At 45.3% G+C, this 16272-nt stretch overlaps 1 protein-coding gene across 7 annotated transcripts; it reads left to right on the plus strand.

Moving 5' to 3' along the window:
- The first annotated feature begins 978 nt into the window (after positions 1-978).
- Positions 979-14386, plus strand: sgta (small glutamine rich tetratricopeptide repeat co-chaperone alpha). 7 transcript variants are annotated; one of them, XM_030050292.1, is made up of 12 exons: positions 979-1132; positions 3186-3332; positions 3835-3938; positions 4628-4718; positions 5808-5907; positions 8028-8132; positions 8787-8922; positions 9066-9128; positions 10011-10048; positions 10172-10288; positions 11543-11670; positions 13757-14386. In XM_030050292.1, the coding sequence occupies exons 2-11, from the start codon at positions 3233-3235 to the stop codon at positions 11652-11654; spliced, it is 966 nt and encodes a 321-aa protein (XP_029906152.1). In that variant the 5' UTR covers positions 979-1132; positions 3186-3232; the 3' UTR covers positions 11655-11670; positions 13757-14386. The 7 variants fall into 7 exon arrangements, with proteins under 7 accessions (XP_029906152.1, XP_029906153.1, XP_029906154.1 ...); XM_030050294.1 differs by having other exon boundaries at positions 984-1132; positions 3189-3332; XM_030050297.1 differs by lacking the exon at positions 979-1132 and adding an exon at positions 1494-1622.
- Positions 14387-16272: the final 1886 nt, after the last annotated feature.

A 16272-nucleotide genomic window follows, 5' to 3' on the forward strand; every position in this document is an offset into this window, starting at 1 on the left:
GACTGTCACATTGCATTATAATGTTTATATGCTGATAAGAATCGTTATGAATTATTATTATTATTATTATTATTATTATTATTAATAATAGTATTATTATTATTATCATCATCATTATTGTTATTATTATTATTATTAACAATAATAATAATAATAATAATAATAATAACAGTAATAATAACAACAACAATAATAATAATAATAATGATGATGATGATGATGATGGTGATAATAATAATAAAAAAATAAAAATAAAAATAATAATAATAATTTATTATTATTATTTGTAAATCTTTATTTTAAGTCATGAACAAAGAAGAAAACAACATCGCTTCCAAAGTGATGCATTAAGATAATAAAACATAAAGTGGTGTACAGCATTAAACAAAACAAACATAACAAAAAATAAAAATATAAACTCACCTAAAGACTTTTAAAATATTGCAGACTTTCATTGTGTTGACAGTTATTTTTTATTTTGTGAGGAAGATATCGTGTTTTGTTCTAATTCCTCCTTTTTTGCGACAAGTACGTTCATAATTTATCTGTAACGTCCTCTTATTGAGTATTCATCTGTTGATTTTTTGATTTAGATTTTTTTTAGTTTTAACTGGATTTGTTCATTTCCTCATAACTTCTCCATTTCTTATTTGCCTTTTCTCTTCAGTGTGTTTTCCATTCTAGCCTTGGCTGTCATGCCTCTGTCTGTCAGTCTGTCTCCGTCACGACGTGAAGCGCTGTGGATCAGCTCCTTTTGTTTTGAATGTGCCGAAGAAATAAACCTGATTTGACTTCACTTGACACAGAATTGATTTTTTGTTCGTTTGTTTGTTTGTAAATGTGCATTTGTGAATGTGGAATTTGGCGATAAGGAAAATTAAATTAATAAGAAAATGCATCATCACCCTCTTTGCGCCTGTAAACATGTGTTTCCGGTGCTGTTGTGTGTTTGTTTTGTCGGTAACTTGACGCAGCAGCATGTGGCCTCGCCGCCATGACGCATCGCGTTACGACATCACTATGCGACGAGGTAGCTAACAGGCTAACGCTAACGTTGCCGTTAAAGCAGGCTGGTGTGCGGAGCTAACGTAGCGCGCTAACGCGTATCGCTCCTGAAACACGGCGACAACTGGTAGGCAAACACCTCACCTCACCTCGGTCTGATGTTTGATATGTCTGCATGGCACACAGTCACACACCTTGCTGTGTGAAGGGTAGTGTTCAGGGAATGTGGTAATCTGAGCCGCTAGCATAACACGTTAGCTTGTCTCTCTGGTCGCAGCACCAAACTCCGTTCAGATCCCGGGGACATCATGTGGCCTGTCACCGGCAGCTCCACCTGCGCTTTACTACTCAGTTTATACAGGTGTTTATAAATGGATAGGTGTCACTCTTCATTTCGGCACACACCGAAAACGCCAAGCAGAGTTTACTTGAGTGACATGACACCTTCATATCTGTTTAGGAGCCTGTTGTTCCGCCTTCCTCAGGAACACGTCAGAGCTCCATGTGAACAGCGCGGCTGCTTTCAGGCGCTGGTGAATTCTTTAAAGTTTGATTTTTATTGAAGTAAAGAGCTGTTTAACGGGTTACCTGCATGCCGACTGTACCGGGAAACACCAGTGAGTCATGACCTGTCTGTAGTCTGATCTAACAGCGGCGTGTGTCTGCCGGTGAGTCTGTTAGTTTGGCGTTAAATGTGGCAGAGTTTTGTGTGGAGCCTGGCGAGCCGTCCTCACCGCTAGCTGCCGTGAGCTGCTAGCTGCCGTGAGCTGCTAGCAGCCTCAGGTCAGCCTTTTGTTGGGCAGGTTAGCTCGCTAAGCTACAGCTAGCTAACGCTGCCTAGCTGAACGTCACTTGGCAGGGGTACCTGAGTTCAGGTTGACATTGACCTGTGCGGCATGAACACACCTGGCCGCTGCTTCGGACCTGACTTAGCTTTTGCTCCAGCGTTAGCTTCATGCTAGTTAGCGGTGTCAGGGCCATGCGCGGTGTGAGATGAACGTTAGAGATGTTAGCTGGCCGCTGTTAGCCACACTGAGCCAGCTCTACTGGAATATTCCACAAGCTAATGCTAATGCTAAAGGCTGGAGCCTCACCGTCCCAGGCCTGCCTCAGACCCGCTTTAGTGAGGGGCCAGGGACCCTCTGGGGAAATAACAGGTAAACAGCAGAAGCCAGATAGAGCAGGTGAACATCACCTGGAAGCTGAAGATTAAGTTGAGCTGCAGCTCAGCTCGGTGTCAAGTCATTCTAGTCGTGTTCTGGTTAAGCACCTGCTTATTTTGTTTTATTTATTTAGTGTATAGGGATTGTCACATTATAATGGAAGTATATGAAGCCATTCCCATGTTCAGTTATGTGTCATAAGTTGTTGCAGCAGTTTTTGGTCAGCTTTAACTGTTTTGATCACTCGGAAATGAATAAAAATGGTCAAAATCCCTGCAGAATACCACATCTGGACACCAAGACCTTGAGGGGCACCACAGAAAAATTCAGGCTTTGATATGGCGTCAAAAACTTAAGACATTTGGAGATTTCTGTGGTGCATTCTGTTGTGTAAATTTGTCAGAAACTCATCCTTACTGTCAGTCTACCTGGAGAAGCAGAGCTCCTCTGAACGCCCTCGCTCTCTAGTTTGTGTCTGTAAAGTTTGATGAGGCTGTGATTCTCCTAGAGGTCACTAGAGGTCATTTTCTACAGCGACGTCCAGTTTCATCACATCAGGCCACAAGAACACATGTGGACTGCAGGCTTTGTGGCCCAAACTGCATGGGATTAGCAGAAGGTGGGCATGTCTGCAAAGGGGAGAGCCGTGGCTGCCCGGAGAACCCATTTTCATTCACACAGCTGGAGGTCAGAGGTCAAGGGACCCGCTGGAAACAGACATGACAGTTTTTACCTTGCCAAAATTCAGTTGAACTTGGGAGCGTCATTTCGTCCTCTTGTTTACAACCTAGCATGACGTGCTTGGTACCGGTGGATTCCTTAGGTCGTCTAGTTTCACACGAACCAATATCACCAATATCTTTACTTTCAGTTGATTCAGTAATAAAAAAAAATGTATAAAAAGAATCAAGTGAATCATTTTTTCCCTAATAGCTGTTTGTGCAGACAGCCCCTCATGACGTTGGTCTATAACTTGTGTGTTATCTGATGTTAGATTTTCTCTCTTTGTGTCTCCAGCAGGTTCTCTCCCAGCACACTGTACTGAGGTTTGAACCTCCATCACAATGACAGACACAAAGCGTCTCGCCTTCTCCATCATCCAGTTCCTCCATGATCAGCTCCGCTCTGGGAATCTGTCCTCAGACGCCCAGGAGAGTCTGGAAGGTGACACCAACACTCAGACTCACCTTTAACATCCGTACTGAGCAGGACAGTGAAACCCAGGCGTGAAAAAACAAAACCATTCAGTCCACAACACACCCTACAAAGTGCAGAGTACACACACACACACACACACACACACACACACACACACACACTGAGCTGGTGAATTAATGAATATACTGGAGGTATTTTTATGTTTGTGTTAAATAATCTAAGTAGATTTTTGCCTTTGAAAGAATATTTGTTGGTTTCATATTGTCACTGAATAAGAAAAGGCTCAGAGGGCGCAGGTCACCTGACGTGGGTGGGGCAAGGCTAGCTGCTGCTGCTGTGGGTTTATCAAAAGGTTCACATGGAATGTCGAGTTTTTCCGGAAGGATGGAAAGAGCAGTCATGTTGTTTTCCTCTGGGAGCTGAAAGGTCAGCGTGTCTCCTGCGTGCTCCTCTGATAACCTCCAGGTGTGTTTGTTAAAGTCTCCCTGCGCTCCCTGTCGCTCTGCAGTGGCGGTGCAGTGTTTGGAGACGGCCTTCGAAGTTTCAACAGACGACCAGAGCCTCGCCGTCTCCCAGACGTTACCGGAGATCTTCGCCTCCGCCACAGGCAAGGTGAGTCTCTGGTTTCCATGGCAACAAACTGATAGCAGCATCTAGTCCTGCATATTCAAGTCTAAGTCTACATATCACACAGCTTATTTTATCTGGGCCTGCAACCAATGATTATTTTCATCATAGATTCATCCTTTTTTTTCCATTATTAATAGATGAGTTATTCAGCATATAAAGTGTGAAAAATAAAGGCAGCGTCTGATGGGAAGTGATTCATCAGAAGTCTTCCTCAGTCTGACCAGCAGCCAAAAAATAAATAATTAAATAAGCAAAATGGAGAGAAGGAAGACTTAGTGATGTTAGTGAAGCCGACATCAGACAGTGTTGGGATTTTTACTGGATAAGTGGCCAAATATATGAATCAGTTATTAAAATCACAGTGATAATTTACTCTCAGCTGACTAATTCATTGATTAATTAATTCAGTGCTAGACAGCAGATTTGTATAGTCAGGAATGAAGTTGTCATTTTGTTCACTGAATGTTTTGTCCTGCTGGAGAGAAGCACAGAGTCAGGGCTGGGTTGGCATGACAGCACTGTGTGTGTGTGTGTGTGTGTGTGTGTGTGAGTCATGATGACATGTTCCAGGAAGTGTCTGACTCAGAATCAGAAAGATCTTTATTGCCAAGTTTTCACAAACAAGGAATTTGACTTGGAGACTGACTCATGGTGATGTCATGCTGTTACAGCACGCCGCTCCTCCTCAGGTGAAGATCGACACGACCGCCGACGCCCCCACCGATGAACAGATCGCCGAGGCGGAGCGACTCAAAACCGACGGTGAGACCGGACGGCCGGCGGCTTCACAGCTCGACCAAGAGCAGACTGATCTGTTTAGTTTGGTGCAGATGACTGAATTATTAGGGCTGCAGAATATGGACAAAATGTCATACCTCGATATTTATGCCAAATATCTGGATAAATGTACTATATGACTGTGGGTTCACACTTATTTGATATTTTAAGTTCAGCAACAGTGAAAATTGAGCATTCTTCAAAAACAGCATAATAATGCCAACTGGGTGTGGAAAAGGCAGTTACTTCAAAGTGTTTTTATTGATCACAACAGACCAATCAGTGTGTCAGGCTAACAACAACCCTATATTGGAAATGGTCCATATCCTGTTCTTTTGAGATATTAATATCTCGCATGTTCCTGTGAGATATTAATATCTTGGTCTGCTGAGATATAAATACCTCACTTATCTAGATAACCATAGATCGTTTAGCCCTGCGACTTACAGCCACAGCCAAACTGTCAGCAGCACCGCGGTGAATTTCCTCCCATCAGGTCGTCCAAAATTCACTAAAAATAACAAATGAAGTCATAATCACTGTGTTTACATTCAGCATTTACATTTAGAAAGTCGGTTTCCTTCATCAGGTTAAAGGGATGAAGAGAACGCCGGTCAGCACAGGTAGATTTCTGCTGGAGAAACCAAATCACTGTTGCCATGGAAACCCTTATTCACATATCTGAATGGCTTTTTCCATGTGAGCATGTTCAGATAGATAGATAGATAGATAGATACTTTATTCATCCCGAAGGAAATTCACAGTTTTCAGCAGTATCCACAGAGTACAAGATTAAGTAAAAAAAAAAAAAAGAATAATAAAAACTAAAGAATAAAAGATGACACTCGAGATCTAAAGATCTAAGTACCCAATGTGCAAAAAACAATGTGCAAAAAAACAAAAAAACCAGTGTGCATCGATGTATACAAAGTACAATGTTCAGGGACAGAGACACTCTGTACAACTGAGAATTTGAAGTTTGTCGGTGCTTCTTTTTTGTTAACAGAAGTCAGAATCTGAAGCGTTGAGGTTGCAGAGTGTCGGCTGAGCTGTGAGTCTCTTTCTGATCTGCAGGTAACGACCAGATGAAGGTGGAGAACTTCGCCGCCGCTGTCGAGTTTTACTCCAAGGCGATCGCCATAAACCCGCAGAACGCCGTCTATTACTGCAACAGGTGAGCTCCAGTCTGCGGCCGGCGGCAGGTGCAGATGTGAAAACGGTTTGGACGTTTATTTGTTGAATTTTTAACATCCTGATGGATCCGGGCTCTATATGAACTTAATCCAGGGTTTATTAACAGTTTATTACATATTTATACTGTGTGTGTGTGTGTGTGTGTGTGTGTGTGTACGTGTACGTGTACTAAGGCACTGACATCTGTGCAGTAACACGTCCCACCAAGATCACACCTTGGCCTGCTAAAGGCAAAGGCTCCTGCTGCTTCATATTAATAAAAGCACTCCATCGGGGCGCCCCCTGGTGGCTCATTGTGTAAAGAGAGTACCATGTAACTCTAAAGGCCCATTTATGCTCCCTTTACACAGGAAAATGTATACGTTCGATTCAAACAATGTTACCGTCACTGCCCACATACTTCCATGCGTCCTTTACGTTGGCATGGATGTTAATCAATATATCCACCAGGGGGCAGCCCAGAGTCAAACGTTTATGACAACAACAAACTCAAAAACAAACATGGTGACTGTGGAGGAGATATTGATAATGCACCTCTTGCATAAAAGTCAAACACCGAGGCCACGTTATAGGAGGCGGTGGGCGGTGAGGCTGTTAAAGACATCGCGACTAGAGGACGGAGAATTCTTTTCTCTGGTGCTGCCGATGAGAGAAACTGACGTAAGATCATAGAGACATCATACAGATGTTACATCAGTTTAATTGACATAACATCACAGAGATGTTTATAGTTTTTAACCAACTCGCACAGCCTTTCCTCAAAAAGTTCTGCCAGTCTTATTTCTTCTTCGTGTCTCACTGGAGCTGCATGTTGGGTAGTGACAGCCACACTGCCCCCGTGGTTTCCGGTGGTACTGCTCCGTTTGGCCCGTATCTGTAAGCTTTATGGAAACATGCAGAAATCGGACGAAATGAACACAGAGCACGGACAGAAGGGCTCTGTCCGTATCCGTATTTACCGTTGAGCATAAATGGGCCTTAAGTCCTGGGTTTGAATCCGGCCCAGACTCTCTGCTGCATGCTGTCCCCTCTCTGCCCTGTCTGTCCTGTCTTTCTCCGCGAATGAAGCCAAAACACAAAAAGAAAACAAAACTTTGAACTGGGTAACCAGCAGGGGAGCTTTTATTGTGAAGCAGTGACAGGAAATGATGTGTTTGCATTGGAGTAAAAACAGGGAGTTTGGGCTGTTTTAAACAACCGACTGCAGCGTTTGGTGCTGTTCTGTTGGCGGGGCCGACTTTGAATGTTGCGTTTACAAACCACAAGGACAAATGGCGCTCAGTGTGACTTTAAGAAGGAAAGAAGAGTCGCCGTGGGGTTCCTGACCTGTTCTCAAACCACAGCGTGGTTCTCACCTGTGTTCTTACCCCACTGTCCTCATGCCAGGTGATCCTAAGTAGCACACAGCAGGTAAACACTCAACCAGTCGCCATAAAAGGACATGAGACTGCAGGGCTGCACACACACACACACACACACACACACACACACACACACACAGATAAGTCAAGAACAGCCAAACAGAAGTCTAAAGAGCCTGGAGCATCGAACTGTAGATGTTCCCCCAAAAAAAAAAAAAAAAAAAAAAAAAAAAAAAAGATTGTACTGCAGCAGGAAGTGACACCAAATGACTTGTCATATTTTTTTTATTGTGCAAGAAAGTGATTACAAAACAAGTGAGAACGAGTGCAGGGACACAGAAACACACAGAAGAGCTTACACAACCCCTCAGTGTCAGCAACTAAGAAAATAAGAGGCATGTGATGCTGTTACTCAGTGAACGCTGTCTGCAGAAGGACGCACAGCTGATCCAGTCTCACACACACACACACACACACACACCTACCTGCATCCTGCTTACTGTCTTCATCTTGGTTTTAATCCACCATTATAAAAGATGTTGGTGTGTCTCTGATGCTTATTTCTGTGTACTGCATACAGTAAAGGTGTTGCTCTGTGTGTGTGTGTGTGTGTGTGTGTGTGTGTGTGTTGCTGTGTGTGTGTGTGTGTGTGTGTGTGTGTGTGTGTGTGTGTGTTGCTGTGTGTGTGTGTGTGTGTGTGTGTGTGTGTGTGTGTGTGTGTGTGTGTGTACGTACGCAGGGCTGCAGCCTACAGCAAACTGGGCAACTACGCTGGAGCTGTGCAGGACTGTGAACTGGCCATCGGCATCGACCCCAACTACAGCAAGGCTTACGGCCGGATGGGGTAGGACCCGCCGGCTCTGTGTTTGCTTGTTATGGCTTTTCCACGAGCACCTACTCGCCTCGACTCGCCTTGACTCGACTCGGTTTGAGAGCTTTTCCATCAGGTGGTAGTGGCCTGGTACCAGGTCCCATTTTAGTACCGACTCAGCCGGGGCTCCAAGTGAGCTGAGTCGAGACGAAAATGTGACGTAAACGCCGTTGGAGTGACGAGAGCGACTCCTGCACGAAAACCAAACCCGACATTTAAAAAAAAAAAAAAAAAAATGGCAGCAGCGACCGGGCGCATTGATCATCACTGAAGTTGGCAAAATTGGAAAATGGCAAGCAAACCGGTACTGTGGTCAAATGAAGAGGTGGAGACTTTTCTGTGCTTGGTGGCAGGGCTTCGTTGCTATGACGACTCCACCCACGGCAAGGTGGCACTCAAATGTAATGGAAAACCACCGAAACCGTGTCGAGGCGAGTAGAGTCGAGCCGAGTAGGTGCCAGTGGAAAAGCAGCATTAATCAAATCAAATCAAATCAAACTTTATTTGTAGAGCACTTTTCATACATTAGTGAGTAGAAGCTGAGGGAGGCAGTAAAGAACAGTAGAATGTGGGGGCTGAACAGGTGGGGGAGGGGCTTGGAGCTGACGCTGTGCTGTCTGCCTGCAGCCTGGCTCTGGCCAGCCTCAACAAACACACAGAGGCCGTGAGCTACTACAAGAAAGCCCTGGAGCTCGACCCCGACAACGACACGTACAAGTCCAACCTGAAGATCGCAGAGCAGAAGATGGAGACACCGAGCCCAGTGAGTGACGGGACGGGGCGGGACGGGACGGGACGGGACGGGACGGGACGGGGGGCTCCTGCCCTGTTTGGTCAGTGTTAATGTCTCTCTCTCTCTCTCTCTCTCTCTCGCTCTCACTCTCGCTCGCTCTCTCTCTCTCTCAGACGGCGGGGATGGGAGGAGTGGATCTGGCCGGCCTGCTGAGCAACCCTGGCTTCATGAACATGGTGAGATGCCAAAGCTGAGGAGGACCCAGATCGCTGGGAGGGATCAGGTCCAGACAGGAAGTCAGACAGCGCATGTACATGTGAATGCTCCAGACAGCTTCACATGGATGTTGACATCAGATTATTAAACCGCACGGGTGTGGAGTACAGGAGTACAGTGTGGACGTCTGACCCGAGCCTGTCGGGTCTCAGCTTGGGCGGCTTTGGGAAAAAAATAGGGATTATGTTGCATTTTGGGTCGGGTTCCTTCACGTCTGTGTCATCTTAGTGAAACTCGAGTGTGAAATAAATTAAAATGATGGACCTGCTGTCTGTTCAGGGTTAGGGTTACAGTGCTGGAGTTTCCATGATGACGCTGAAGGCAACACGTAGGCTGTTTCAGGCGGTAAACGTGACCTGGTGACGGAGGACGAGCAAGATCTCGGGTTCGGGTCAGATTCGGGAAAAAAAAAAAAAAATGCCTGCTGGGTTCAGGTCGGGCTCGGTTACTTTGCTCTTGGAGTCGGGTCGGGTCCAGACAGAAATATGCGGCTCGATCCGTGCTCTAACACACACACACACACACACACACACATACTTATTATTATGATGATTATGATTATTATTATTGTTGTTGTTGTCATAATAATAAAAGTTATAAACAAAAACACTGTGAAACCCACATTTCCGTTCATGTATCTCTCCTCAGGACGTTGAGGCGCTGTTTTGTTGGTTTTGTTCTTTATTTGTGTTTTTTTTTTTTTTTTTTTTTTTTGTGTAAATCCTGTTTGTCTCCTGCTGCCTTGACACATTTCCCCCATTTCCCTCTCTCTCTCTCTTTCTCTCTCTCTCTCTCTCTTTCTTTCTCTCTCTCTCTCTCCCTCTCTCGCTCTCTCTCTCTAGGCGTCCACTCTGATGAACAACCCACAGGTCCAGCAGCTGTAAGTTTCTTCATTTCAGTTTTTTTTTTGTGTTTAAAAAAAAAAAAAAAAAAAAAAGTGAGTGAGGCGTCTTGTCATCAGGGTGGGAGGGGCTAACTGTCTGACTACTTCCTGTCCCTGCAGGATGTCGGGGATGATGTCAGGAGCGTACGGTCCCATGGGAGGGGGCGGAGCCTCTGCAGCCGCCGCGCCCCCCGGAGCTGCAGCCCCGCCCGGAGATTTATCAGGCCTGATCCAGGCGTACGTACCGCAGCCTCACTGCACCTCTGACTAATGTCCCAGTCATTTTCCAAAAAACTGATAATCGCCCTTTTCCCTGAAGGATTTTGGAAGAAATCAAATGGAGTGTCTCAGGTCTCGCCGGTTAGGGTTAATTTGGATGACCAGTTTGGACGTCAGGCTTAAATATGTCATAATATTATATACACTACTCACAAAAAGTTAGGGATATTCGGCTTTCGGGTGAAATTTCAGGATGAACCTAAAATGCATTCTAACCTTTCCAGGTGAACTTAATGTGACCTTCTGTAAACTTTTGAATGCACATGTCCAACTGTTCAGTGTTTCAGTACTTTTTGCACAAGTTGCTGTTCTCTAACAAGGAGTTTAACGGCAAAATTCACATCAGGTGTTTGATGCTCCAGCTCATCGAGGTCGTATCATTAGGGAACGGCTGCTGGAGACTGGGGTACCTCAGATGGAGTGGCCTGCACTTTCTCAGACCTGAATCCCATAGAAAACCTATGGGATCAGCTGAGTGGCCGTGTAGAGGCTCGGAGCTCTGTACCCCAGAACCTCAATGTCCTGAGGGCCGCCCTTCAAGAAGAGTGGGATGCCATGCCTCAGCAGACAATAAGTCGACTTGTGAACAGCATGAGACGTCGCTGTCAAGCTGTAATTGATGCTCAAGGGCACATGACAAGTTATTGACACTGACATTTTTTGTTGTGGTATATCCACCACTGTTGTTGGCTTTTGTTTCAAGAAATTGTTTGAGATGAGGAAATCACCAGTGTATGCTTCTACTTAAATGCCCTACTTTCATGATATAATATCACTGTAGCATGAACTTTTTACATTTTCCGTAAATTTCACCCGAAAGCCAAATATCCCTAACTTTTTGTGAGTAGTGTATATATATATATAACATTGTTTAAAAGAACAAACTGAACTGTCCTCCAGGGGAAAAATGGCTCCCTGGGCTCTGAGGAGTTACCACATCACTGTTATTTCCAGTAGCAGGTCCTGCAGTTTTCTTTCCACATTTCAAAGAAAGGCATCTTGTAGGTGTCTCTTGGGGTTAGAACGTTCACAAAGAGGTTTTTTCTTCCAGTTTGCTAACTTTAATTTTAAAAGAGACATGTCTACTAGCAGGTCTTGTCACTGAAATGCTGAATTTGCAGGCAGGACGATGGTCAGACTTATACACGGTGAAAGCAGCAAGGTGTGTGTTGTGCTCACAGTGTGTGTGTGTGTGTGTGTGTGTGTGCGCAGAGGTCAGCAGTTTGCTCAGCAGATGCAGCAGCAGAACCCAGAGCTCATCGAGCAGCTGAGGGGTCAGATCCGCAGCCGGACGCCCAGCGCCAGCAACGAGGAGCAGCCGTGACCGGCGCCACCGCCAAGTAAGAGACAGGGGGCGGAGCCGGGGGGCATGGCCTGTCTGAGTCAGGGCGCAACACCACAATTTTTTATTTTTTATTTATTTTTAAAACAATGAATGAAACAGCTCGTGCCCTCACTGGGTGTCTGAAGGCTGGAGAACCAAAAAAATAATAATAAAATAAAATTTACTGCGAGGACAGTTTGTGGTGTTTTTCTCTCAGTGATCTGAAAAATCCTGAAAAGTCAAGAAATTTAAGAATTTGTTTTTCAGGCCTTGGACAAAGTTTTGAAAAAAGATGAAATCTCCCCTAAAGTTTTGGAGGTTTTAGTAATGATGTGAGCTGCAGCCTGAGAAGGGAGAGCAGCACAGAGATTTTTATTTCCTGGAAATCCACACGAACATCCCAGAAAACAAGCCAATCAGAGTTTTTCTCCCAGTTCCTCTTCCTCATTTTAAATGTTGATTGAATCACCTCGCTGCAGACATACAGAAATGGAAATTTGATATGTGGTTATGGAAAATGAACGTGGAGGCCCTCGCTGTACTCCTGTTGAGAGCTGGCACAGCATCAGCCAGTGAGGATCTTTGAGATGACAGACCAAAGAGTAACTACTGTGCGGCTCCACTGTTGCAGTAAAATTAATCCATAACTTTTAACCCCTGAACTCGCACTATAAACCTGGTTGGCCCACCACAGCGCCACCACCAGGCCAAAGAAATCCCCCAGCTTCAAGCAGCAAGTGTCTCACATCAACAGCACAAACAAAACCCCATGAAGAGAAATGAAGCGCAGGGTGACATGCAGCAGCTGCAGGAGGCGACGCCGTCTCTGCTCTCTGCTGACTTTTATTCCAGTCACAGGAAATGGTCACGGTTTTCCTTTGATCCATCCAGCTTGCCGTAGCAGAGACGCCACGCAAGCTCAGTCCACGTCCACAGAACTCATCTGTCAGCTTCACAGGCACAAACACGGCACCACCAAATAATATAAAATAAAGATATGATGGTATAAAAAGTTCACGGTACAAAATCAAGCAGTAGTTTATATTTTCACTGTTAATTTCCCTCTTTGTTAGGAGAACTAGCTTGGCGGAGGGATACCTCCAGGTGAGCCTCAGGTAGGTCTGCCGGCTTGTTGTTGAGGATGTTACTGCAGCGCCGCCGCCGCCATGCAGCAAATTATCCTAACAAAGGGGGAATTTAGCAACAGTGATGATAAACTACCGCTTGATTTTTGTAAAGTTGCCCTCAGTGGCTCCCTGTTCTCTCTGCCTGTAAAGTTCAGGCTTTCAATCAATAAAGGGATTTATTGATCTGAGCTGAGGTTGTGGAGCTCACGCTGCATCTTGGGTACGGCAAGCTGGATGGACCAAAGGCAAACGGTCACTAGCATGGTTCATGACTGGAACAAAGGGAATAGACTTCAGAAACCAGGGGTGCAGTGATCGATCAGTCTGGATCAATATAATCGATACTGAGTGAAAATTTGGCTCTATACTTTTATTTATTTTTTATTTAGACCTTTATTTTACCAGGCAAAAATTGCTTGAGATAAAAAATCTCTTTTACGAGCAAGGCCTGGCCAAGAAGGCAGCAAGTAGAATACATATACACACAGGATGGGACAGACATGGGGAGGGAGGGACATGAGAGAAGGAAAAAAAAAAAAAAAGAGAGAGAGACCAGGAGAAGACCGGGGGGGATAGGGGGATAGAAGGAGGAAGAGTGAGCTTGATGTGCTTTTATTTTGAAATTCCCATGAGCCGTCTGTGTCACCGTTTTCGTCCAATCATGTCGAGGATCTGCTCCTCTCTCAGGGAGAAATCAGCCGTGAGGAAATAATTAGGATTTCAGAGAAAAGACAAATGGCGTGTCGTCTGCAAACATGTGGCCGCGCAGCTCAAACACGAACACGGCGTTGTGATGTCACCGACATCATGACATCGTCTCATAAGGACCGCCTGCCTCTGAACTGAACACACTGAAAGGAGGTCGTGGCTGATGATGTATCTGTCTGTGTAATATCTTGAGGAAACTTGTGATTTACAGAAAACTAAACCTCTGCTTTGATGTTCCCACGTCTCCTCTTGTGTTTTCTTTTCCAGGTGCGACACCGACGTGCGTGTGTGTGTGTGTGTGTGTGTGTGTGTGGGCGAGCGCATGCGTGTGTGTGTGTGTGTGTGTGTGGAGAGGAGGAGACCGGCTGTCCCTTTTTCTGACTTGTATCGTCGCAACTGAGAAGGACAGAGGAAGGTTTTGCTGACGGAGGGACTCGTGCGTGAGCGGCCTCCGACCAGGAAGCAGAGGAGCCGGAGCGGCGTCCACTTCCTGCCGCTGCGTTTAGTTTTAGAGAGAAACTGAGCACCTCTGTCCCGACGCAGGTCGACCTCATCACTCATGAATAAATAAAGTTTAACTAACAGGAAACATGGAGCTCCAACTGTGTGGCTGCAGCAGGAAACGTCCCCTTTAACTTCAGTTCACTCACTAAACCCCAAATTACACTCGAGTTCACTTCTCTTTTTTATCCCTGCTTGTGATGGACCTGTGTGTGTGTGTGTGTGTGTGTGTGTGTGAGCGAGAGAGTGTGTGTGTGTGTGTGTGTGTGAGAGAGAGAGAGTGTGCACTGCAGTGTGTCAGTTTGACTTGTCAGTGAAACAGCATCAAAGTGTACAGACAGCAGGGAGACAGCACTGCTCACTGAATGGGAATTAAAGGAGCATTTCAAAATTTTACACCCTCCTGTTTGCCGTCTGTTCTCTGAGCGCGGGCAGCTGACTCCTCCCACAGGAAGCACCCGGGCCTCCACTTCTCACCAATGTGTGGAAAAGCTTCGAAATTCTCTACTACAAACAAAATCTACAATGTTCTTAAGTACGAAAAGAAGTTGGTATTTCTCAGATGTGACTAACGTGCGCTCTGAATCACACTCACGCCGTCATTTACGGCCCCAAATGACCGTTGATGGTCACACCGTCCCTTTCCATGCGGCTTTAGACACCGCTGATCAGATTCAAGACGAGAAAGAAAAAGAGCTTTGACGATGCAGTAGAAGTTTTGTCTGCAGAAGTGAACGCAAAACAAAAATACAAAATTGGCAATTATTCAATCAGTAGAATTAGCATTACATAACACACATTAGCATGCATTTAAGAAATACTATTAATGAAGAACTTGATCATGAACTATGAATGTAAAATCATCCAAATTTTCAGTTTGGTCCTACCTCTTTTTTTAGTTTTACACACATTCTCAAAGTTTAAGTAGAAACCAACCTCCTCCAGCACGTACGACCTCACAGGAGGTTTGCTCCTCCCCTCTAATACGAAAAAAAAATGCAGCAAATAAACAAAATGGGAAAATAAAAAAGTGAAAAGTGCAGAGGAGGTTTAAAGTCAAAATGCAAATAAAACATTTGTCTAACTAAATGTCTAGAACCATCCATGGCCTGAAAGGGGAGACTCATCCAACCCCCACACTGTTATTTATTTCTGTCCGAGGGCCGCAAGCTGAACATGTCTGTCCTGTTTTGGACCTCCCCGAATAAAAGACTGTCCTGCAATGACTAATGATGAAATGATCAAGTTACAACAAAATGAGGCTTCATTCCCAAAATGTGGACAGAATGGGCAGCTTGCTCAGGTTGAAGGGTTTTCACACAGCGGGCGGTTTGGGCTGCGCTCTGCGCTGGGGACGGCCAGACGGGTGCTGAGCAGGGCGCACTCCAAAATACACGCACACCTGTCTGTGTAGTAAATCATTTGTTTCAGTTCACAACAGTATTGGTCTCTGATTGCAGAAAAAAGGGGGAAAAAATCTGGCCTATTGTGGAAAGCAAAAACATCACATACCTGTGCCAGTTTTTAAACACACCTGGTTTTCCCAAATTGTTGGATCTCTCTCTCCATGCCTGGGCTTTTTAATGAACTCCTGGTAGGACTGCAGTCTGCTGTCCCACAGCTCTGCACACAGAGAGACAGACACAGTGAGGCTTTCCTCCATTGCTGTTTTGCTGTTCTGCCAAAATCCCCCAAATTTTTTTCTGATTCCACTATTCTCTCCTATTGGACGTCCCGAGGTGACGATGTCACGGGGCGCTGCAACCAAGTTAAAAATTTTCAACTTGGGCGCAGCGTGCACACACATACACAATGAATGGCTGCGCCGGCCGAGGTCTGCACCGTGCGCGTGCCATGTGAAAACTGCTTAATCCGGACTTTAGTGTTTGATGTTACAGGGTGCCGTTGTATAGGGGGGAAAGGTGATGACAATTCTAAGGGCCCACGGCCCACTAGGGTCCACACACAGTTAAAATGGCAATGAATGGGGTAGAGGGGCCCACACCGATATTCTTTCAGGGGACCCAGAATTCCTAGCAACTGCCCTGATGTTACAGTGCGATGAAAGGAGGATTCAATCATGGCCAACTCCACACCGCAAAGGAAGACAGAAGTATCACATATCCCTGCTCACATGTTGTGAATAAAGCCTGTTTATTTTATAATGTCCAGGGAGTGTGATGTGGCCTCATTTCAGCAGGTGGAAGGTGAGGCACGCCCACTTCTGGTCAGTAGGTCAAAACAGGTTCATGACATCAGAGCAATAATAGCCCATGCATTAT

Source organism: Myripristis murdjan, chromosome 4, assembly GCF_902150065.1.
Source record: "Myripristis murdjan chromosome 4, fMyrMur1.1, whole genome shotgun sequence".
In the NCBI taxonomy this organism is placed as follows: domain Eukaryota; kingdom Metazoa; phylum Chordata; class Actinopteri; order Holocentriformes; family Holocentridae; genus Myripristis; species Myripristis murdjan.